This window comes from Lytechinus pictus, chromosome 18 (genome assembly GCF_037042905.1).
Source record: "Lytechinus pictus isolate F3 Inbred chromosome 18, Lp3.0, whole genome shotgun sequence".
NCBI classification, from domain to species: domain Eukaryota; kingdom Metazoa; phylum Echinodermata; class Echinoidea; order Temnopleuroida; family Toxopneustidae; genus Lytechinus; species Lytechinus pictus.
This window is the reverse complement of record NC_087262.1, coordinates 4,852,911-4,876,109: the sequence shown is the minus strand read 5'-3', so window position 1 is coordinate 4,876,109 and position 23,199 is coordinate 4,852,911. Positions and strand designations below refer to the sequence as shown.

At 36.1% G+C, this 23,199-nt stretch overlaps 2 protein-coding genes across 2 annotated transcripts; one reads left to right on the top strand and one right to left on the bottom strand.

Moving 5' to 3' along the window:
• The first annotated feature begins 1,148 nt into the window (after window positions 1-1,148).
• LOC129265124 (uncharacterized) lies at window positions 1,149-13,910 on the top strand. The gene is made up of 9 exons (XM_054903113.2): window positions 1,149-1,235; window positions 5,528-5,614; window positions 6,135-6,246; window positions 6,720-6,851; window positions 7,470-7,616; window positions 8,332-8,546; window positions 8,862-9,021; window positions 9,942-10,048; window positions 10,657-13,910. Exons 2-9 carry the CDS (start codon window positions 5,528-5,530, stop codon window positions 10,774-10,776), a joined length of 1,080 nt encoding a protein of 359 aa, XP_054759088.2. The 5' UTR covers window positions 1,149-1,235; the 3' UTR covers window positions 10,777-13,910.
• Window positions 13,911-17,307: 3,397 nt separating this feature from the next.
• Window positions 17,308-19,868, bottom strand: LOC135157526 (kelch-like protein 2). Its single transcript, XM_064113414.1, has 4 exons — window positions 19,796-19,868; window positions 18,938-19,063; window positions 17,995-18,223; window positions 17,308-17,343 (listed from the first exon to the last, which is right to left on the bottom strand). Exons 1-4 carry the CDS (start codon window positions 19,831-19,833, stop codon window positions 17,308-17,310), a joined length of 429 nt encoding a protein of 142 aa, XP_063969484.1. The 5' UTR covers window positions 19,834-19,868.
• Window positions 19,869-23,199: the final 3,331 nt, after the last annotated feature.

The window sequence follows — 23,199 nt, the reverse complement described above, 5'->3', positions numbered from 1 at the left end:
TATTTTCTTTCAACACTCCTTATGACCACTAGTCTGCAGGCACAGACCGTTGGTTTTCGCAATTTGCATAATGCAGAGTCTGCAATAGTAAGACTACATGTGTATATTCACTATAATAATAATAATAGTACAGTTCTTAAATACACATAACACCTACAGGTCTCTATGCGCGAGGAAAGCAAGAAATGAGGTTAGAATTGTAAATTTAAAATTTAGACATCAAATACTTATACATAACATCAAAGAATATTAAACATGGATTGGACCTACATGTGACTCAGTTAAACATTCTGAAAGAGGTGGGTTTTTAATTGTACTTTGAATTTCTCAAGCTGGGTAATATTTCGTAATGTCGGTGGTAGAGAATTCCATTGTGCTGGTGCAGCTTTTAGGAAAGCCCGATCCCCATATGATTTGGTCTTGACAGTAATTTCGGAGAGAAGATTTTGAGAGCCAGAACGGAGATTATGCTTGGGTTATGAATTTGGACAAGTTCTTGAAGATAAGCAGGGGCAATATACCATGAATCCATTTGAATGTTAATATGAGAAGTTTATATTTGATCCTATGTACTGTCCCAGCAAACAAAGAACGTTTTCAGAACGTTTTGAAAACGTTTTTTTTATGTCCTGTACGTCTTTGTCCTAAATGAACGTTTTGAAAACGTTTTTAAAACGTTTTAAGGTTGGACTTCATATTACGTCAAAGTTGAGTTTTTTTAGGACGTTTTAAAAACGTTCTGTGGACGTTACAAAATTGAACGTTTTGTATAGAACGTTTACAGAACGTTTAGTGTAGGCCTTTTGCAGAACGTTCGATATTGGACGTTTACAAAACGTTTTTAGACGTTACAAAAATAAACTTTTTGTATATACGTTTACCAAACGTTTTTACACGTCCAGTTCAATAAATCAAATAGCTATATTTTAAAACATGCCAATAATTATACACGATGAAATAAACCTAAAAATAACATGTTTTTTTATTAATTTTCCTTGCTTAATTTCATTTTTTGGTAATTTTAAATTCTTTTATTTTTACTTGTTTGTACCATGAATTCTAATTTACACATTATCGAACGAGGCCGCAAGCCTTGTACTGATCGATGACGTCATCTCATCCCATGCGGTATATACTTTCGAATTTCCCGTTGAATGCCGTGTGTCAACCATTGTGTGCCTTTCACAATCTTTCAAGAAATCCTGAACTTTCAACCAAATCTGTGAGACTTCAAGGTAATTATTTACAATTTTGATATGTGTTAGGTGTTTAAATGTTTTTGAGTGAATTTGAGACGTACAAAATGTGGGAAGACATGATTGAAATCAGAGTGTAGGATTGTGCATTGTGTTGTGGTCATGAATGTCTGCATGTATGCTAACCCGGCCCAGGGAGCTCCCGCCCGCGCAGCGGGCGGGAGCTCCCTGGGTTACATGCAATGATGCATGCATGCTGCGCAGGAATCGCTGCATGCAATACTCATAGCGATTAACGTGCATGTCAAACAAAAACGAGAGAAAAAAATTAAGGCGGAACGTTAGAACTAATAAGTCTAACGTCTATCACTTGTAAAGACATTTCATTTAGCAAGAAACAAGTCCTATAATTCAGCATTATGGTCACTACTAGTTCACCTCTCCACTCCTTCTAGTTCTACCGTCAGCGCTGCACTTAACTTTAAAGGTAAATGCTAGTTTTGGTAACGATATCAAAATGAGTTCGTACAGAATCCAATGAAATGACCACCAAAGTGTCTGTTTGTATAAATAAAACGCATGTGCCAAAGGATTCTGGAACTGGAAGAAATTGTCTAATTACTGAGAAATCAGCAAATAAGCACAGGATTCGGGTAGAGCGTCGGGCCCGACGCTCAAAGCAATAATTATACACTGTCCCACGTGCGCTTATCAGTGTTGGGGAAGTTCAGTCTGAACATTTTCAGCGTAGATTTCAAGATTTCACAAAGTTCAGTTTATACTGTACCAGATCTAGATCCTCGATGATATACTGACAATTAAGCCTGGTTTTACAGACTTTCTCATGAAATCAGTGTTTACTGCAACTACTGGAATTTTCTCTTTAAGTTAAGTTATGACTTTCCATTTGACTTAGCCTGGAGGCTTCTACTCTAACGTTAGTTCTATACCCAGTTGTTGTGTGTCCGGACAGGTTGTGTGTCCGGACGATCAATTATAGAAAGTCATTTGGAAAAATTTACAAGCAAAGTTTCATCAATGTTTAGTACAAAATGTTAGGAATTATTAAATAGAACAAAATAAAAGATGATTACAACTATTGAATTCATATTTTTAGTGTAATCCAAAGACAAAAAAGAAGGCTTCAAAAATATAAAGTGTCCGGACACCCGACCCCCATCCTACATGTACTTCTAAGTTAGAGAGTAAAAATTATTTACTGACGTATGCTTACTCTCATTGAAGCCAGGTATTCCTTCCCATTTATCTGCGTCTACCGCCAAAAAACCTGAAAATTTCGCCCCCGAGATTTCTACTTAAAAAGATCTAGCCCTAAATCATGTTCATGGGATACAACTTCATTTCCGACATTTCTACGCCATAGATTTTATCTTTAAACAAGAATTCATTAAAAAAATGAGAAAAATATTATGCAAAGATGGAAGAAACTTGCCCGATGTTTACGCTGCCGTCTTGTTTACTATTGTTCTTCGCCAACGTTACGTGACGCACACGTCTGTAACTTTACAATGGTGCCTCTAAAAAGGCAAAGGAAAAATTGTGAGATTCACAACAAAACAAACATTGTGTACGATAATATTTTAAAGTCTTTATAAAGAACAATGTAAATGAATGTTTAGGGAAAATTGTTCGAACCGGTTGGACCTGCCGTAATGAAAGAAACTACATGTATATTTCTGGAATTACTGATTTAAAGCCTTTAAAGGCAATGGTGGAATAGAGGAAATGCTTTATTTGCCTCATTGCTTAGTTCATGTTCCTTTGTTATATTCATTTTTAGATCGATCGCAAAAATGTGTGCATCATGGTCAGGAAAAAATGAATACAACAGAAGATGGATGAGGGCTCATCGTGCATCGAGAAAAAATAGACGCAATGTTGTAGCGAGCAGCAGTGAGAGTGATGTAGAAGCTCTCGCAGTGGAAGATGGAACAGAAGGACTTCTCTTTGAGCCAGAAAGGGAAATTGAACTTGACAATGCCATTCTTGCTGGTGATGATTCGAGTGATAGTTTGGCAGATGGTAGTGCTGATACCCCATTGTCTTCTGGCTCTTATAGTGATGATCCGCCTTTATCTTTTGATTCAGAGTCAGAGAACGAACATTCAGATCACTCGGGTGAGGAGCCGCACATCGGTGTACAAAATGAGTTGGCTAAATGGGCAAATGACTACCAAGTTAAACATAATGCAGTTGATGGTCTTCTAAAAATCTTAAAGAGGCATGGACACCCAGATTTACCAGCTACAGCTCGTACATTGCTCCAAACTCCTAAGACTGTTGAGACTGACATTGCATCTGGAATGGAATATGTATACCTGGGAGTTCATGAACAATTGTCCAAAGCATACAAGACCTGCAACACAAACATCGACGATGCTGACTCTATACATCTTGCTCTGAATATTGACGGAATTCCACTTCACAAGGACACATCAAAGAGTTTATGGCCGATATTGTGTTCGATTACAAATGCTTCACCTGTGCACGTCTTTCCAGTGGCATTAACGTATGGCCTTTCGAAACCTTCAAACCTTGATTTTCTTCAGGACACAATTAGAGACTTGGGCAATGTTATGGCAGACGGTCTCCTTGTGGATGGGAAAGCAATCCAAGTTCACCTGAAATGCATTGTCTGTGATGCTCCTGCTAGAGCCATGGTGAAGGGTACTAAGTTGTTTGCAGGATACCACGGATGTGATAAGTGTGAACAGAGAGGAGAATGGAAGGGCAGAATGACATACCCTGAGACAAGTAATTTGGAGAAAAGAACAGATGCTTCATTTCGGGCCAAGCAATCTCCAGAACACCATAATGGTGATACACCTTTCTGCCAGTTGCCAATTGATATGATTCAGTGTTTCCCAGTAGACTTCATGCACCAATCGTGCCTGGGTGTTATGAGGAAGTTGATCCTTATTTGGATGCGCGGGAAGGGAAGATTGCTCAATTATAAATTGGGCGCTGTTCATGTGGAAATTGTTAGTGAGAAACTTCTGGGGCTAAGGGGCTCCATAACCAATGACTTTCAAAGAAAGCCTCGTCATCTCTCCGAGATAGATCGATGGAAGGCAACAGAGCTACGACAGTTTCTCCTGTACACTGGGAAAGTTTGCCTTAAAGGAGTATTGTCATCTGTCCAATACAACCTTTTCATGGCGCTGAGTGTGGCTACATGCATTCTTGTGAACAGTAGGCTTACTGCAGAATATCATGCATTTGCGGAAGAACTTTTGGTGTACTTTAATGACCAGGGATGTGCATTGTATGGTCAGGAGTTCCTTGTATATAATGTCCACAGTATGGTCCACTTGGCAGATGAAGCGCGTCTATTTGGAAACTTGAACTTGTGCGCTGCATTCCCTTTCGAGAATTACCTTCAGTACATGAAAAAACTAGTGAGATCTGGCAAGCGACCTGTTGTACAAATAATCAAGCGATTGTGTGAGGGCGAACAATTTCAAAGTGTTTCAACATCTAAGGCTTCTGTTGTATCTACAAAGAAACCTGATAATTGCTATATTCTTAGTGAATCTTCGTGTTGTGAGGTAGAAGAGGAAACCAATGAGACCAGCGAAAATGATGACAAACTTCTCCTGTGTAGAGTCTACACAAAGAGTGAAAATGCCTTCACTTTACCATGTGACTCCAAAATAATTGGTGTCCACAAAGTAAGCAAACGCAATACCAGTATGCGGATGGTTCCACACCAATCTCTGAAGAAGAAAGCACTGAAGTTTGATGTTGACAGAAATACATTCATCTTCATGGCATTGTTGCATTGCTGAATGGTAAATAAAAACATGAGAAATTATACAGTCAACTTCACGAAGTTGAAATTTGGGGAAAAGAAAATGTGTTTGACTTTATTATAGGTTCAGTTTTATACCAAAACTGTGTTGTGCAGTTTTTTTATTGATAAGAGTTCAACTAATGTGGAGATGTGTACCTTGCATGTACATGGGTGTAGGTTGGTTTTTTTAGCCATCATGTTCCTCCATATTCAGCCATGTACCACAATGCAAATACCTGAGGTACAGTGTACTAAAGTGTAGTATAGCAAAAAAATAAAGGTTAATACAATTTTAGATGGGACATAAATGTATTCAGGTTTGATCTACATGTATATGGGCAAAGTTATTCACCTTTGATCCGATACCTTTCTTCCATCAAAGATGTTAAGCATACATGTTTTACCAAGTAAATTGACAGGTGTATTTGTACAGGGATGCAATGCAGGCTCTTTTCTGTAAGTACAGGTAAGAAGTAATCAAATATTGCTTCATCATAATTTGTTCTTATCTCAACAGATGAATGAATATGCAGTTGTGGCATTTGAAGACGAAGATGATGCAGTCGCATTGGTGTCCGCGTCATGGATTGTAAATGAAGGAGGGGTAAGTCTACTTTCAATTTTGTTTTATCTTATGATTCAATGCAGAGGTCATAATAATACACACTGTTGAAATCTACAGCACTAAATGTAGGTGCGAACTGTAATTGTACTATCTCTTTACTTTGCGTCTCAGACAACCAGAACTCTCAAAGATAATTGGGCATATGATTGAAAATGCATGTTCAAAATTAGCTTTGACGTACATGTTGCATTCACAAATGAATCATTTTAAGCAATCTTATTTATGAATCTTCATGTGTGGGTACCAATGACTTCGAAAATGTACCGGTAATTAAAAAAATGTTCATCGGCAGAGGAAAAACTATTTGCTACATGCTTGATGCAGAAAAGCCTCAGACAAGACTATCTGTTGTCAAGAGCAACATAACTTTTTTTATGTCTCAACATTTTAAATTTGTATTTGTTTATAGTAAACTTGTCATTAAAGTTAGAGTTTTGAATAATTCTTAAATGAATCCCAACAATTTAACAAGAAAATATGTTATTGTTCTTAAATCTAGGAGCACTTCAGCTACTGGCCAGGTCACCAGCAAACTATGAGAGCAAAGCGGCATGTCATTCCTGACAAGCAGACTTGGGGGAGGCACAAAATTCGCGTGTTGAAAGTGACAAGTAAGATTCATGAACATAACGGTTTCCCAGATAAGACAAAACGGATAATTATTAATGTTTCATTATATCTCAATCACAATCATTAATAAATGGTTGAGATCCTCTTTCATTTGAGCCATCTCGGAACCTGCATATGTCACACGTGAGTGAATAAAAACATGTTGAAAGAGGAATATCAAATCATTTGGCAGGCTGTATCTACATTTCAAAGGGAAAATAACGTATCTGTGAAGCTAGTTTTCTGCCCTTTCGTATGATAATTCCATTGAAAAATTAGTAAGGAATAAAGCCAGTTCTGTTTGCTTGAAGTAATGTTTGCATAGCCATAATTTCACTTTAAAAGGGGGTTTCTCTGGCTCCCTGCTGTAGCAACAAAGGATTTGTTTCAATTGGTAATAGCTCAATATGACTGAATTGCCTGTTCTGCATGCATGTTCTCTATCATTTTGCATGTGCTTTGTGTTTACATACAGGTAACTACGAGAAAGCCAGATCAAAGGCCAGGAAGGCAGAGGAAACTTCAAATCTGGACACAGATGAGGAAAGTAGCCAAAGGAAGAGGCATGCACCGTTAAGATTACTGAGTGAATCAGACAGTGATGCCGGTAAGTTATTTTAACACAAAGCAGTTCCATGCATATTCTCATGAATGTTCAATGAGCAAGCTGATGATGTCCCGTCTTTTTTCTAATAAAAAAAACAGGTATTAATTTTTCTGCTCCAAGAACATAACAAAGAAATACTCTTTGTAGAATGTTAAGGATCATGATTGCTTTGTATGTATTTCAAATAAGGGATATATATTACATACAAAATGTGTGAAAAATGAAATATTAGGAATTCAGATGATAAAATGTAAAAGAAATGGGTGAGATGTTGCATCATCTTGCTCATCAAATTCTTATGTGACTAGGCTAAGTTTAACTGTTTAATCAAAATTAAATTTTCAGGGTTGTGCTTGGTAACATAAAATTCCAATTTCAGCCTTGAGTACCTTTTTAACGTAAGTGCAAAACCTGACCCCAAAAGCTATTTTATGAATTAGTTGTGTTTTTCTTTGCTGTGCTGCAGTGGACTTTATACGCTAGAAGGATGCTAGAAACACACATATCTTGCTGGACTTTGCTGCGCAATCAGTTGATCTTTTAATCTTACATGTAATACATTTCTAAAAAAAAAAATTCTTGCTTGAAATCTTTGTAATGTCTGTGATCTATTTCCAGATATGGAGTTAGAACCTGAGCCCGTGCAAAGAAGCCCGAGAAAGGCAAAGGCAAAGACTAGGGAGCTTCCTGTCCCCAAACTGTTGTCGACTCCTTCAACATCACAACAAGACCAGCCGCCTACTCCAAAGGCTAGAAGCTCGGACAGTAAGTATTAATGTATCTTCTCAAGAACTTCAAAGTATGTTTTATAGTAGGTCAATTTGATTAGATTTTGGTGTGCAGCATATTTCATGCGGCTGTCATTCTTTATGCCCGGGCATTTTCCTCTATAACGGGTACCTCGTCGAGAATGTGACATTGACATTTCAATAAAATACAGAGAATATTCGTCATCGTTCCAGCTAAATCATCAGTATATCTTGGCTATGCCTGAGTATAGGGGGGGGGCGGCTTAAGAATGATGGCCGCATAAGCTACAAACAAAATTAACCTTTTTTACCAAAATGCTACACTTATTTAACCTTATCTAGGCCAGGGGGGGGGGGGAGCCTCGGAGGTATTTTCGAAATACCGCTTCTTAGCAACCGTATCTTTATCCCTTGGTTTCTTGAATAATTTGTCATACCAGAAGATTTGATGGGGTTCTTTTGGGAGGAACTTTCTTTTGATGTGATGTTTAATTTTGATTTATATTTATCAACAAAGCAGGAGTATATTTTTCTGCAAAATTGCTTTCACATTCTATTTGTATGTGTTGCATTGTCTGATGCTTTGTAGAAGTACATATATTGTCAACGCAGCGGGATGATTTATTCCTGAAATGCGATAGTTGGACAGCTGTCGTACATATCAGTCACACTATATGAATAGCTACCATAATTACCTAATATGTTATGTATTTTTTCCCCTTTTTTCCAAGACAATTTTCAGCAGCAGGTTCTGCAGAAACTGCAGAAACTTGAAGAGGTGCAGGCCCAGATACTTGATAGGCTGGCAGACCTGGCCAAATCATCACCAGCTTCTTGGGTAGGTCCTGCCGACCTGCAGGAGCCCTTATCTGAACCTTTAAAGTCCATTCAAGAATTTGACATGCTTGAAACGAAACTTGCAGAGTCAGAATTTAAGAAGAGAATGGTAAGTTTGAAAACATTTGCATACTAATTTGGCATTATTTAATCATCCATTAAAATGATTGTTTTGCCTTTTTATACAGCTTTGATTATATTAACCTTGAATATTCTGAATTTCTGATTTATGCCTTGATTGCTTTTTAGCCATGTTTAACAAAAGAGTGATATGCTGTAAATTTTGATAACTGTATCAGGGTGACACATATAGTGAGGTTTTAGCAAGAGAATCATTCATAGTACTGTATGGAAATGAGATGGTTTAATCCTAGTTGTGTGAGAATCTGCAGCATTGTAACTGATATTGGTACTTTAATTTCAGATCAACTACCTGAGTCTAGTCGGCGGGGTCAATATTGCCCAAACAAGTCGGCGTATGATGAAAAAGCTGGGGTCTAATAATCTTTGGTCGGATTTCAACGTGTTTGGTCGGAAGGGAAAGCGCGGTCTGAAGTCGACCAGATTTTATCCTGTCATTGTCAGTAAGTGATCAGTTATTATAAGCCAATTTCATTTTCACTTTTATATGTTTCTGGATTCACCTGAGTTAAAATGATTGGTGATCAATTGGAAAATGATGACCTCCAGCAACCTAATTGCATTACACATTTATATAACCTGTATGCTATTGTTATCAAATACTAGAATTTGAGCTTATTCTTTTGATAAAATATCCCCTTTTAGTTTCTTTGAAAAGTACCATACACAACTATGTATTACAGACAGCAGTGCTAAACACCATGTACAATGTCAATTTGATCTGTTAATTACTTATGTTAGAGTGTGCAGATGTGTATCCATGTATTTATTCAAAGAAAATGCCAATTTTTGCGAGACAAAAAAGGGGAAACGACATACCATTTTTCACTAGTCCATTTGAAAAGAGTGCAATGGAATGACCCATTTGTCATTTAACCATAACTGGGCCAGGGGACATTTCGCGCAATAAGTCTCATGAAAAGCTTTCTTCGTGACGTTTCATGACTTTCTTCTTTCAAGCATCACACGACTTTTAAGACCATTTTTTTTAAAGCATCCAGCATAAAATAGCTAAAAACTGTGATTTCATGTACAAATTGGGTTTTCTGTCAAAATTTACAAATGTATGATTATTTTTGCTTTCACTGGTCAATATGAATTAAATTAGGCTGTTTATGATTGTAATAATATCACCAACAAATTTCATTAAAAAATAAATGTAAAGATTGAAAAACAAAGAAATACATAAGAAATTAAACAAATCAAGAAAATACAGTAGGAATGTAAGGCCCCCCCCCCCTGTTTTCCGCTATGTGACCTCCAAAAATAGCCCGGCCTAGTTAAGGTGTGTAGTCTATTTTAATGTGTCGTCAAAAATAATGTTATTGTAATGATCCATGTGTTCGGCACTTTTGTCTTTCAGGAGCGTGCGTGAAGACCCACCAGGGTGTGAAAGAAACGGACATTGAGGAAGTTCTGGGGGACTTTTTAAAGAGAACCCCATATCTTCCAGGAGGGAGTAAATGGAAGGTAAATTCCTTTTACTTTTGTTTTTATTCTTTTTATCATGTGGATTTATCAAAATACAAAAATATGTTGCAAGAGAATACCAGATCAATTTACTATTTCAAAGGGCACATTAACTTTTTTTAACAATTCTTGCTTGGGCATTAACCCACACAAGTCCCTTGTGCCCCCCCCCCCCTCCCTTCGGATTAGGTTTTTAAAACAATGTGTTATTTCAAAGTTGGTTATCTTTTGATTAAATTAGTGAAAATTCTGTTACGTCTATGCGCCATTTCAAAGGGACGTACCCAATATCCAGCTCAAATTATCTGTACAACAATATTCAATATTGTACATGAAGCACACCATTAGTCCAGTTTTGCCATTGTTGATGGGGGTGGCCGGATTCACCTCACTGGTCTCCAGACTTAACATTTTGGGGCAGGCAATAATATGTGTGTTTATCATTGCAGATACAATCATGATTCTTATTTTTCATTAAGCAAGTTTGTCACCAAATGAGCTTGTATAGGCATTGTTTTTAGGAAGGGGGATTACCATACCCCTTGTTTTTTATGGTATAGTTGAAATGAACATTCAATTCGTAAATAAATATTTGCTCCGATTTGCAGAAACCTGATGCTGTTAAGGCCGGTACTGATGATGTTAAGGCCGGTACTGATGGTAACAACACTGGTGCAGATGCTGCTTTCACAAGTGAAGATGAGGGGGAGGGTGCCATGGGTAATTAATTTACCAGAAGTCAATCACACTCTTCATATATATTATATACTCGTCATATAGTTGGTTCATGTTTTCATTACAAATTAAAGGAGAGTGAAACCTTTGGAACAACAAACAGATAAATAATGAGAAAGTTGTGAGCATTTGAATATTGTGATCACTAATACTATATAGATCCTCTAATTGGCAAGGAGGCAAAGATGTGTGATGTCACTTGTGAACAACTCTCCCCATTACCTTAGTATATATTTCACTTAAATTGCCTTTTTTATCACATCTATCAGTAGATCATGTGTTCTTTCTATAGGAGGGCATGTAATACAGACTTAAATAATACATCATGGATATAGAGTTTGTATCACCATAAGAAAAAGCAAACAGAGACATTTTGAGTGTATTTTATAGTCCATCAAAGGGAAAGTTGTTCACATGTGAAATCACACATCCTTGTCGCATTGCCAATGGGAGGATCTCCATAGCATTGGTGATTGCAATATTGAAATACTCAAAACTTTCTCATTATTTGTCAGATTTTTCTCAAACTTTCTTTGTTCTTATTCCGTGATTTTTCTGTTTTGACACAAGCCTACTTGTTCCAAAGGTTTCATTCCCCTTTAACATCTTTTCAGGAATCAAAGATAAATTTACGGGTTATATAAATCTCTCGAGTGACTTTTGTTGAGTATGCTGAAAACAAAAAATGTAATTTGTGTGCTGCCAAATTTTCTTCACTACATATATTCATTGTGCCTTTTCTATGTATACCCGAGTAAATTTTTGGTTTTATATTTGCCAGTTATATGACAAATCATCAACATTCATCTCATTAATGTAAATAATTATGTGTTGGTTGTATAGTGTTATATGATGGATTTTGTATTTCGTGGAAGATGAAATTTCTAATGCTGCCTTTTGATAAGACAAATACTGCTAAACTTTAAGATTCATTTGTTTGGATATGAATATTTTCAACCCGAAGTACCCTTTAGGTTTTACCAGAGGTCAATCACACCAATTATGCCAAGTTTTCTTGTTCATTTAGTTGGTTCATGTTTTCAGTACAAATTAACATCTTTTCAGGAACCAAAGATAAAATTACGGGTTATATAAATCACTCGGGTGATTTTTGTTGAGTATGCTGAAACCAAAAATGCAATTTGTGTGCTGCCAAATTTTCTACACTACACATATTTAAAGTGGTACCTTTTCTATGTATAGCCCAGTAAATTTGGGTTTTTATACTTGCCAGTTATATGACAAATCATCAACTTTCATCTCATTAATGTAAATAATTATGTGTTGGTTGGATATGAATATTTTCAACCCGAAGTACCCTTTAGGTTTTACCAGAGGTCAATCACACCAATTATGCCAAGTTTTCTTGTCCATTTAGTTGGTTCATGTTTTCAGTACAAATTAACATCTTTTCAGGAACCAAAGATAAATTATGGGTTATATAAATCACTCAGGTGATTTTTGTTGAGTATGCTGAAACCAAAAATGCAATTTGTGTGCTGCCAAATTTTCTACACTACACATATTTACAGTGGTACCTTTTCTATGTATAGCCCAGTAAATTTGGGTTTTTATACTTGCCAGTTAGGTCAATCACACCAATTATGCCAAGTTTTCTTGTTCATTTAGTTGGTTCATGTTTTCAGTACAAATTAACATCTTTTCAGGAACCAAAGATAAAATTACGGGTTATATAAATCACTCGGGTGATTTTTGTTGAGTATGCTGAAACCAAAAATGCAATTTGTGTGCTGCCAAATTTTCTACACTACACATATTTACAGTGGTACCTTTTCTATGTATAGCCCAGTAAATTTGGGTTTTTATACTTGCCAGTTATATGACAAATCATCAACTTTCATCTCATTAATGTAAATAATTATGTGTTGGTTGGATATGAATATTTCAACCCGAAGTACCCTTTAGGTTTTACCAGAGGTCAATCACACCAATTATGCCAAGTTTTCTTGTTCATTTAGTTGGTTCATGTTTTCAGTACAAATTAACATCTTTTCAGGAACCAAAGATAAAATTACGGGTTATATAAATCACTCGGGTGATTTTTGTTGAGTATGCTGAAACCAAAAATGCAATTTGTGTGCTGCCAAATTTTCTACACTACACATATTTACAGTGGTACCTTTTCTATGTATAGCCCAGTAAATTTGGGTTTTTATACTTGCCAGTTATATGACAAATCATCAACTTTCATCTCATTAATGTAAATAATTATGTGTTGGTTGGATATGAATATTTTCAACCCGAAGTACCCTTTAGGTTTTACCAGAGGTCAATCACACCAATTATGCCAAGTTTTCTTGTCCATTTAGTTGGTTCATGTTTTCAGTACAAATTAACATCTTTTCAGGAACCAAAGATAAAATTACGGGTTATATAAATCACTCAGGTGATTTTTGTTGAGTATGCTGAAACCAAAAATGCAATTTGTGTGCTGCCAAATTTTCTACACTACACATATTTACAGTGGTACCTTTTCTATGTATAGCCCAGTAAATTTAGGTTTTTATACTTGCCAGTTATATGACAAATCATCAACTTTCATCTCATTAATGTAAATAATTATGTGTTGGTTGTAACTGTTATATGATGGATTTTGTATTTCCTGGAAGATGAAATTTCTAATGCTGCCTTTTGTTAAAACATGAAATACTGCTAAACTTTAAGATTAAGTAATTTTACTATTTTTGTTATCCAAATTTTGATGAAAATTATATCATTTTGCTCTATTTGTTTAGATACATTTTCAACCCGAAGTACCCTTTAGGTTTTACCAGATTCAATCACACCAACTATGCCAAGTTTTCTTTGACATTTAGTTAGTTCATGTTTTCAGTACAAATTGACATCTTTTCAGGAATCAAAAGATGAAAATTACGGGTTATATAAATCACTCTCAAGTGACTTTTGTTGAGTATGCTGTAATCAAAACTCAATGTGTGTGCTGCCAATTTTTTTACACTAGATGTATTTATAGACTTTCCAGCTGAGTATTCACAAGTCTTTGAACATTTATTTATGTTTAATAATAAAAAACCTGAAATCAATCAAATGTGTGACCCAGTGTTTATTTAATATACAGTTTGTAAATGTTGAACATTCTTAATGCTTTTGTGGGGCGTACTTAAATGTTTGTTTTTCATTCCAATTCCTGCATGAGACATTTTCAGACATTCTATAAAGGTGTTTTGAACGTTAATAGAACGTTTTGACATAAAATGTTTTCTGAACGTCCTTAATGTATTTTAAAAGGTATACTTCACGTTCTTCAATCATTTTCTGAACGTCCAATGCATATTTTATAAAGTTTTCCAAACGTTTTTCAAACGTCTCAAAGAGGACATTGACTTTTGGAAAAAGGTTTTATGGACGTTTTAGGCTTGTTTTTAAAGGTTTTTTAAACGTTTATAGAAGATTTGGACGTTTAGAAAACGTACCAGTCGTGTTTTAAAAGGTTTTCAAGACGTTTTTAAGTGCATTTTAAGGTTTTAAAAACGTTTTCAGAACGTTCTAAACGTTTTCTTAAGGTTGTCTACACGTTCCAAAAACGTCCACAATAAATTTAGAACGTTTTCTAAAGGTATTTTTACGTCTTGGGGTTCTGAAAGGTTTTTTTTTGGTTCTTTTAACGTTTATAAAACGTTTTTAAAACGTCCAAGAAAACGTTTTCAAAACGTCTAAAACCTACCACATTTTTACGTCTATAAAACGTTTTCACAAAACGTCCAAAAAACCAACTTCGGACGTTTTAAGAACGTTCATAAAACGTCCATTTGTTAGCTGGGGTGGCTGGTTCTTATTTGACACATACATAGTCTAGTCTTCACTCTAGACCTGTTATTGGTGGAAATGTTGCATATGAGTCTGTGCCTGAAGAGTATACGACCATCATGTGACGTGGTTCAAAACAGATTTGAGTAAAGTAGAGATAGGCCTATAGTGTTTACATCTGTTTTCAAACCTGCATGTATCTCAGAGGATTAGTCAATAAAGACATGCTTGAAAATACAATATTTTTTAGACTTTTAATGTTGTATGATAAAGGAGTGACGTTCATTTATGCCTAAATGACAGAGAAAAAAAATGGGTTCTGAAGATTTAGCCACAGAAACATAAAAATAGCCCCCATACATCTTTTACCACCACATTCAATGTGAAAGCTATTTGAGGATGAACAGAAGAATATATTAGTCCCTATCAAGAATATGCTGGCTGGTATGAGAGAGGTCATTGAACTTATAGAATAAAAAAGGCAGGTCACCGACTCCTTTACCATTTATTTCAGTAATGAATTTTGAGCAGGGATTATGCTGCAGAGGAATTATTCCCATGAATAAATCAAAGGATAGGTTATGCTGGTACATGTATGGCAGTGGCATTCATCCTAATTCAAAAGATCTATCATTCCCTGGCTCTGTAATACATAAAATATAATGCATTGTGAATCTAATTCTACGGCTAACAATGGGCTTTGTTCGATTAAAACTGACTCATTTGGTACAATGAAAAGGACACAGAGGGGGGGGGTGTGAAAGAGGAATGAGGCTTGTAATATGTGCAGTTTACATTCTTACCCAAAAGTTTAGAAAAGGTACAAAGAAGAATGTTTAAATTGGTTCTTCCTGAGCATTCTCTGGTAAATTATTTTTTATTTAAGTTTGTGAAGGGTGTACAATGGATTTCCTTTTTATTGTTTGCACTGATTGAATATCCAAGAGCTTCTATGAAAGAGCAACTGTGTGATGTGCTTAATCATGATGTAATATCTGAGAACTGTAAATAGACTGCAGGAAGAACCAATAAGAATTCTTCTTTATACCATCTCTATAATCTGTATAACACTTTTGGGTAAGAATGTATACTGGTGTGTTGGATCAGTTGGTAGAGCGTCCGTCTCACAACCGGGAGGTCGGGAGTTCAAGCCCTGGCCGCGTCAGACCAGATGGGAGTTGCGACTACCCCGTTTGGTGTTCAACGATTAAAGGGAGAGCTACGTCAATCTGGCGCTGCACAGTGGCTGCCGGGCCCATGATTCATTTTTTCAAAAAGAATTTTCAGAGTATTTCTACTTCAGATTTCAGTTCTAATAACACATGGATTTTCATTATCCATGTAAAATGCCATCGTTCCAAATAACACAATACACACTTGCATCAGCCATATGAAAAGGTTCTAAACATCTCATCATCAAAACAATTCACCCACATATACAGAAAAAAGTGAAAATATAAAAGGATATTACAAAGGCCCCCCCAAAGAACAAATTCAAGTGGAATAATGTGGAAATATGGAATTTACATTTTCAAAGGAAAAAATAACTAGACTCTACTTAAAACCATCTAATTTCAATTGGCCAAGTTCAATGGTGAACCATGATAGCCATAATTGATTTTTTTATAAGGGATAGGTCTGTTTCTCTTGGTGACTGCATTTAAAAATGACTTTAATTAATTGCTTTGTTTTTTAAAATATATACTTTGAACAGTCAACACTAAAATAAACAATTAACAGGATGGATTATTGACTGCACCCAATCACAATTGATGCCTCTCTCGTTACCAGATCCAATGATTGCACACTTTAATTTAAAAAATAAGAATTAAAATATCAGTCTATTATCACTCTCATATGCATTCGTGAACCCAGTTTATTCTCATTGGATCTAGAAGTTATTGTAGGAATGGAGAATGGGGGGGGGGGGGATGGCAAGACAACTAGAAAACACAATAATAATTATAATAATAATAATAATAGCCAATTTTTATAAAGCGCTTTTCCCAGAATGGCTCAAAGCGCGTTACAGCATATTATTACCCCGGTCATTGGATTCATTTCAATCCCGCACGAAAAGTGCACAATTTCCACTCCCTGGGGAGCATACCTTGCATTCATCGCTGCCTCATAATGGCGCTGGCAAAATCAAACATACAATATCTTTCGCATCCTACCGGGTACCCATTTAGCACCTGGGTCGAGAGTGGCAAAGTGTGGATTAACGCCTTGCCAAAGGACGCCAAAGAATTATAATGCCTTCAACTCACCCAGAGTGGACGAAGGCTTGAATTTCCCTTCTTAGCACCCTCCTGCCTACATGTATATTGTAAACACCTGTCTTAAGTGGCCACCATGATTATTTCTCATTTGATAGGAATATGTGTTATAGAGCCTTCTGGTATAAAGGCCACCTGTCTCCAGTGACCGCGTTTTCTATTCCCCATGTGTGGCCTTAATGTACTAGTTTGACTGTAATAAAAATCTTCTTTCAATATAAAGCGTGAGTAAAAAAAAAAAACTTGACACCTCACAAATCCCCATTTTAAGGAAAAAATATGTCATGAACGCATAATCATCATATGGTTGGAAAGAGTATCTTCTCCCAATTAATTTGAAACCATATTTATGTGGTATGTATTAATACTTGGATAATCATTCTAGGTATCAATTGCAGTGATGTAAATTTTCTCTTTCTTTTCTTGTAACATATTGATATTAAAACAAGTTGACAACTACTTCCTCATCTTATTGATATATCTGTCTCCAATCTGAACGTTCAATTGTATAACATTTGTCTTATTTATTATGAATAATGGTGATGTATTGTATTATTTCATTATTAATGATTTACTGTCTTTTGATGGACGTTACATTGTATTTGATATTTTATGAGATATGAAAATAAACCAAACTGAAACTGAAAACTGAATTTTGACTTGCACCAGAGTAAGGCATGACTGCAATGAATGAATCCGGATGCCGTAAACATAATTGCAAACCCCTTTTCAATTAAATTAACTTGAGAACTGATACTAAAAAGTGTTTATTAAACAATTATAATGCAAATTATTGAAAAGGTGTTTTGAAATGGATGTTAATGCAACCGTTGTAGGATTATGACATCATGACATCTGGATTCATTCACTGCAGTCATGCCTTACTTTGGCGCAAATCAAAATTTACATCACTGCCAAGAATACCTCCTTATAATCCAAGCGTCAACACATACCACATAAATATGGTATCAAATTATTTGGAAGAAAATATTCTTTCAAGCCATAAATAAAAATTTTGTGTAAATGCCATAACTTTTCCTTTAATTGGGGATTTGTGAGGTGTAAATTTTTTTTTTTTACGCACATGATAGTTGGTGCTAGTCAAGGAAATTTTCTGTCAAATTGAACACTTCTAATACTGACCTGAACATTTTCCTCTGTAACCTGCACTTCTGAGGTGTAGACAAAATCAATGAGCAACGAAAGGGCTGTGCCATCCACCTCCTGAAGGATGATCTTCTCCGCACGACTCTCGGACAGTTCACTCGTGAACATCGCAGAGAAGTACTGACTGCAGGACGCGAGGACGATGCGGTGAGCCGGGATCTCCACACCCTCCGCTTCCAGGATCACATCACATAAAACATTTTGCCTGCAAAACAATTGACAGAGGAAGACATACTTGCTAAAACTGTTTTATACATCGGTGGGTATTGGTAAGGAATGACTTTAACTTACTAAAGTCATCACATACACATATCCATGTCAATTTGCACAGAGTTACGACAAACCAGTATGAAAAAATTCAATGAGACTTAAATGTTTCTCAAATAGAAAGTCAGGTTGAGACCTCACAGGATTGCAATATAAAGAGTTATTCCATAAGAATCCATGAAAATTTCATTTAAACAATTCAGTTTGATTTTTTCATAAAAAACTGAAAGAAAGAAAACATTTATAATGGGGGTCATTCCCTTTTTTCTGATTTGGTGCTACAGCAAACAGCTTTTGAAACATCATCACCAACCCAGGAACGCACACCAACCCGGGCACATAAAGTGTCAGTCTCCACATAGATACCCCCCTAGTATTTGCCCTGCTAATTCTCCTCACAAACCAATCCCTCCCTGCAGACACTGAAATCTTTTAAGACACAGTTTGCCCTCAATTTCTTGCTGAAAATCCATATGTTAAGATCACCTACACTGGAGTCCTAGTGCTCTCTGCAGAATACATATACCTTCTCTGACTGACCACTCTTACAATACATACTACATGTACTGTATGTAGTACTCTCTGCTGATCTCCAAAGCTAACGGTGGAAGAAGAGGAAAAAAATGTGGGAGTACTAAAGAGGTCTACTTACTTTCTGAAGACGTTGAGCACCTCAAAAGCCTTCTGGGTGTGAAGAGTGTTGGTGTAGGGTGGGGCATCAGGAGGAGGGATCTCCATATCTTCCATCTCTATTGCCTCTGGAAGATCCATTCTTATTCTATAGAAAATAAAACATTATCAATCATTGGTTAAAATGCAAAAAACTTTAAATCTTTACAAGTCATCATGGTCATATCCAGACAGCTTATTTGCCTGGACAATGTGGAAATTTCAAGAACATTTATAGAAGCAATAATAAATATTTCATAATCATAAATTGTTTCAAAGTTCATGTCAGACAATGAAATATATTCAAATACAGGAGGCAATGACTCATGAACTTTCATAATTATCATCGTTATCTGATGCTTGAACAGTTTGAGAAACCCAAACATTTGCCAAAGCAAAAGATTAGGCCATGTTTGGTTTTTTTAAGTTAAAGATCTGCACAACAGCCCAGACATCAATCCCCCTCCAATCCTGGCACACAGGTGTTGGTCAAACATTTTCAATTCCGCCGCAGAATCCGTTTTCGCTAAATGAGCCTGAGCGCTGGGCAATGCCGTTAAGCAAGACTCCTCGAGCATGAAGTAATCAATCTAGCCTTCTAGGATAAACTTCTTAATCTTATAAGTTATGATCAAAATCAAATAGTTTTAGAAATAATGTTCAGATGTTGCAATGCAATGTTGTTGACTGACGTTTAATAGTTTTTAACACGAAAAGGGAGGTGACAAATTTCATGATAAGGCCAGATTAATTCATGATATTGATAATCATGATAGGGATGTCAATAACACTTTAACAGACAAAGAATCTACACGTTCATTAGTGCAGTGGCACCGCATACCGCGATCGCAACGACACCAACTGTGTCCCCCCCATCATCGATCATCGGCATCGTCCCCAAGCCAAGCAAAGGCATCGCAGCTCAGCTGCAACTGCTGCACCCGTAGGCTTAGCGGAGCTAATTGCACTCACTCAGTAGTCAGTTGCTAGCTCGCCTCGGCTCGCCTCGAATCTGCTTGTTCAATAACGCTAAACTTTTTATTACCAATCACACATGACACAACAGTAAAACCAATCGATTTGAAAATAAATTAACTTGAATATCAATGTCAATACTCACTATTAAGCAAACCTTTTCAAGAAAAGAAATACATAATAATAAAAATAAGATTCCTCCAGCTCGCCATGTCACCAAGCAACCTTTGACCTCGGCTCGCTCAAAACCCGGAAGTTTCTCGCCGGCGCGGCGCGCGCAACATTGATTAATCTCATCCGATTGAATCATCGATTCATTAAAATTTTAGGCCTATATTTTACTTTAAAAGTATTCAGCCGCCCCCCCCCCCCCTTTCAAGTTCAATTAAGTCTCCCTTATGAATTAGGAGTCGTGCGTAAGAAAAAAAAAGAGAGGAGGAAAAAAAGGGGAAGAGGATAATAACGAGCATAGGGGCCGCCGGGTCCGGGTCCGCGGGGGGGGGGGGGGGGGGGGGGTCACATCAAATACATGTAGGCCCAACAAACCGAGATTCGAATAAAATCCAACCTATAAATTTCATCAAAATCGGATGTGAAATGAGAAAACTATGACATTATAAAGTTTCGCTTAATTTTCACAAAACAAATATGCACATGAATGGTATGTCAATTATCGAGGGACTGACGTCACCCACTCACTATTTCCTTTGTATTTCATGATAGGCCCTAATGGGCCCTGTATGAAATGTGACAAATTTTAATTTCTTCTTAATTGTCATGTGAAACAAAGATTTTCCTCTCTGAACATGTGTAATTACCTTCGTTTTAACATTTGTAGTTCAGTCAAGTTGGTCATTATAATATCCCAGTCAAATCTATATAATTACTGCATTTATTACCTTGCTTTTCCCCCATTAATTATACCAATGTAATGACATGTAAATATTGTGATTGCAAAACCACTAAAACACATATTTTTTCAAAAATTGTAATATTGTATAATTTAAATGACAAAAAAACACACAAAAGAAATAGTGAGTGAGGGACATTAAAGGAGAATGAAACCCTTGAAACCAGCTGAATCCATATCAAAGAGAAAAATCAAAGTAACACATTGTTGAAAGTTTGAGGAAGATTGAATGAATAATAAGAAAGTTATGAGCATTTGAATATTGAGATCACTAGTGCCATGTAGATCCTCCCATTGGCAATGCGACCAAGATCTGTGATGTCACACACGTACAACTCTCCCATTTGGACACTGAAAATATACCCCAAAACATTTCTTTTTGCTCATTCTAATCATATGACAAACGATTCATCAATGATATAATGTTGTGAAACCTCTGTACTTGTCATCTCATAAAGAGAACACCTCACCTTGTGATAGACTCTATAAAAGTGAGAATATAAGTGAAATAAGTACTAAAGTAATGAGGGAGTTGTACGTGTGTGATATCACAGATCTTGGTCGCATTGCCGATGGGAGGATCTACATGGCACTAGTGATCTCAATATTCAAATGCTCATAACTTTCTTATTATTCATTCAATCTTCCTCAAACTTTCAACAATGTGTTCCTTTGATTTTTCTCTTTGATATGGATTCAGCTGGTTTCAAGGGTTTCATTCTCCTTTAATATCGACTCTCTGAGTTTGCATATCACTGAGTTGTGCATATTACTGTTTTGTGATGGCGAAACTTTAAAATGCCATATTTCACATCCGATATTGGTGAAACTTTCAGCGTTATACTTGCTTTTTTTCTTCATTGATTAAAATCAATATTTTCTGGCTTGTGAACTTAACCTTTAAAAATAAAGGATAATTAAAAACTGTCTTCAATTATAATTTATTCCATATTCACAACAATTTAGTTTGGGTATATAACTTGTCTACATATATTATTGTGCAATACTATTATAGGCCTTTGTTAATTTATGACTGTTTATAATTGCATTCAATGTTTTAAATACATGCATGAGGAATTTCCATTACTTTGTGGCCAGTAAAAAGCATATATTGTCATTCTAAGTTGTCTTGCGTCGAGTCCTCAATGCATTAAATATATCTGTCCAATGCTTTATCTGACTTTAATAGCCCGGTCTCGAGTTTTCAATAAATTTTCAATTATTTTGTAACTTGGCCTAAAAGGGGGTACTTTTAGGACTGTTTGTTTAAATTCATATCTCAGCGCATTTTTTAAAAGCTGTTCCCCTGTGTTTGTTTTTGTAATAAACCCCAAACAAAAATAAACTGACCTGAAAACTAACGGGTCAAATTTTGCATATCGTGATCATGAAAAAAGTGCATGTCAACAATCGCGGGAGCTGAACCTTCATGTTGGCTTGTTATATCATCTAAAGCACTCGTTTAGCATGAATAAGAAAAGTATCTCACTATACACTAGCTACATGCAGGCGCGAAGCGCGAGCTGAAATTTAATTTGAAATTCAATTTACATAATACGCACATGCCACGAATAAAATAGGCCGACCTGAGAACATTGATGGACTTAAATCATTTTTTTTTTCAGAACTAGGACGGTATGTCACTAAATACTAACACTTTGCGCTCACTCTATCTCAAGCGCAAGCAGTACTTTTCTTTATTATTAACGAGAAATACAAACTTTTAAGCACTGTTAAGCATGTTTGGATCTCACTAAATAAGATACGAGGAGCTGAATTTTTTGTCGACTTAGATCTAAAAACAGGGTTGACATTTTATGAACCTTTTGGTGAAAAGACATTTTATGAACCTTATAGTGAAAAGTACGGGTATATCATCCTTGATAAATGATGTGATCGCGATCGAAGTGAGAACTTTAACAAAAAATTATTTCAATTTATTTTAAGAAGGTTTTTAAATAAAGAACCATTTGTGTGCCTCGATAAACAATTATTATTTCGAGCGCAAATGTTCTAAATATTTTGGTAGTGGATCATTTTTTGTGTTGAATGATATTTTAGTACACTTTATCTATGATTCATGACAAAAACAATAAACAAGCTTTCTTACGCTATGAAAAAATATTTTATACGAATGATAATCGATGAATGCAGAAGATATCAATAAATCAGATCAATTCAAATCAAATATTTCAGGTGGGGTGGTCTGCGTTATCACCTCCCCCGCTGGCGGATCCAGGGGGAACAGCCGGCCCGTGCCCCCCCCCCCCTTGAGAGGGACAATTAAAATGTGTAATGTAAAAATGCCGTTAAAACTTGTGTGACCCTCCCCCTTTCGAAAGTAAAGACCTTTTTTTGCT

Coding starts and splice junctions, on each gene's coding strand:
- LOC129265124 (XM_054903113.2), top strand. CDS start 5,528: ATGAATGAATATGCAGTTGTGGCATTTGAAGACGAAGATGATGCAGTC. Junction 6,247..6,719: donor TCGCGTGTTGAAAGTGACAA/GTAAGATTCATG, acceptor GTTTACATACAG/GTAACTACGAGAAAGCCAGA. Junction 10,049..10,656: donor CAGGAGGGAGTAAATGGAAG/GTAAATTCCTTT, acceptor TCCGATTTGCAG/AAACCTGATGCTGTTAAGGC.
- LOC135157526 (XM_064113414.1), bottom strand. CDS start 19,833: ATGATGGGGGGGACACAGTTGGTGTCGTTGCGATCGCG. Junction 18,224..18,937: donor GTGCTCAACGTCTTCAGAAA/GTAAGTAGACCT, acceptor ATTGTTTTGCAG/GCAAAATGTTTTATGTGATG. Junction 17,344..17,994: donor TTACAGAGGAAAATGTTCAG/GTCAGTATTAGA, acceptor TTGAACGTTCAG/ATTGGAGACAGATATATCAA.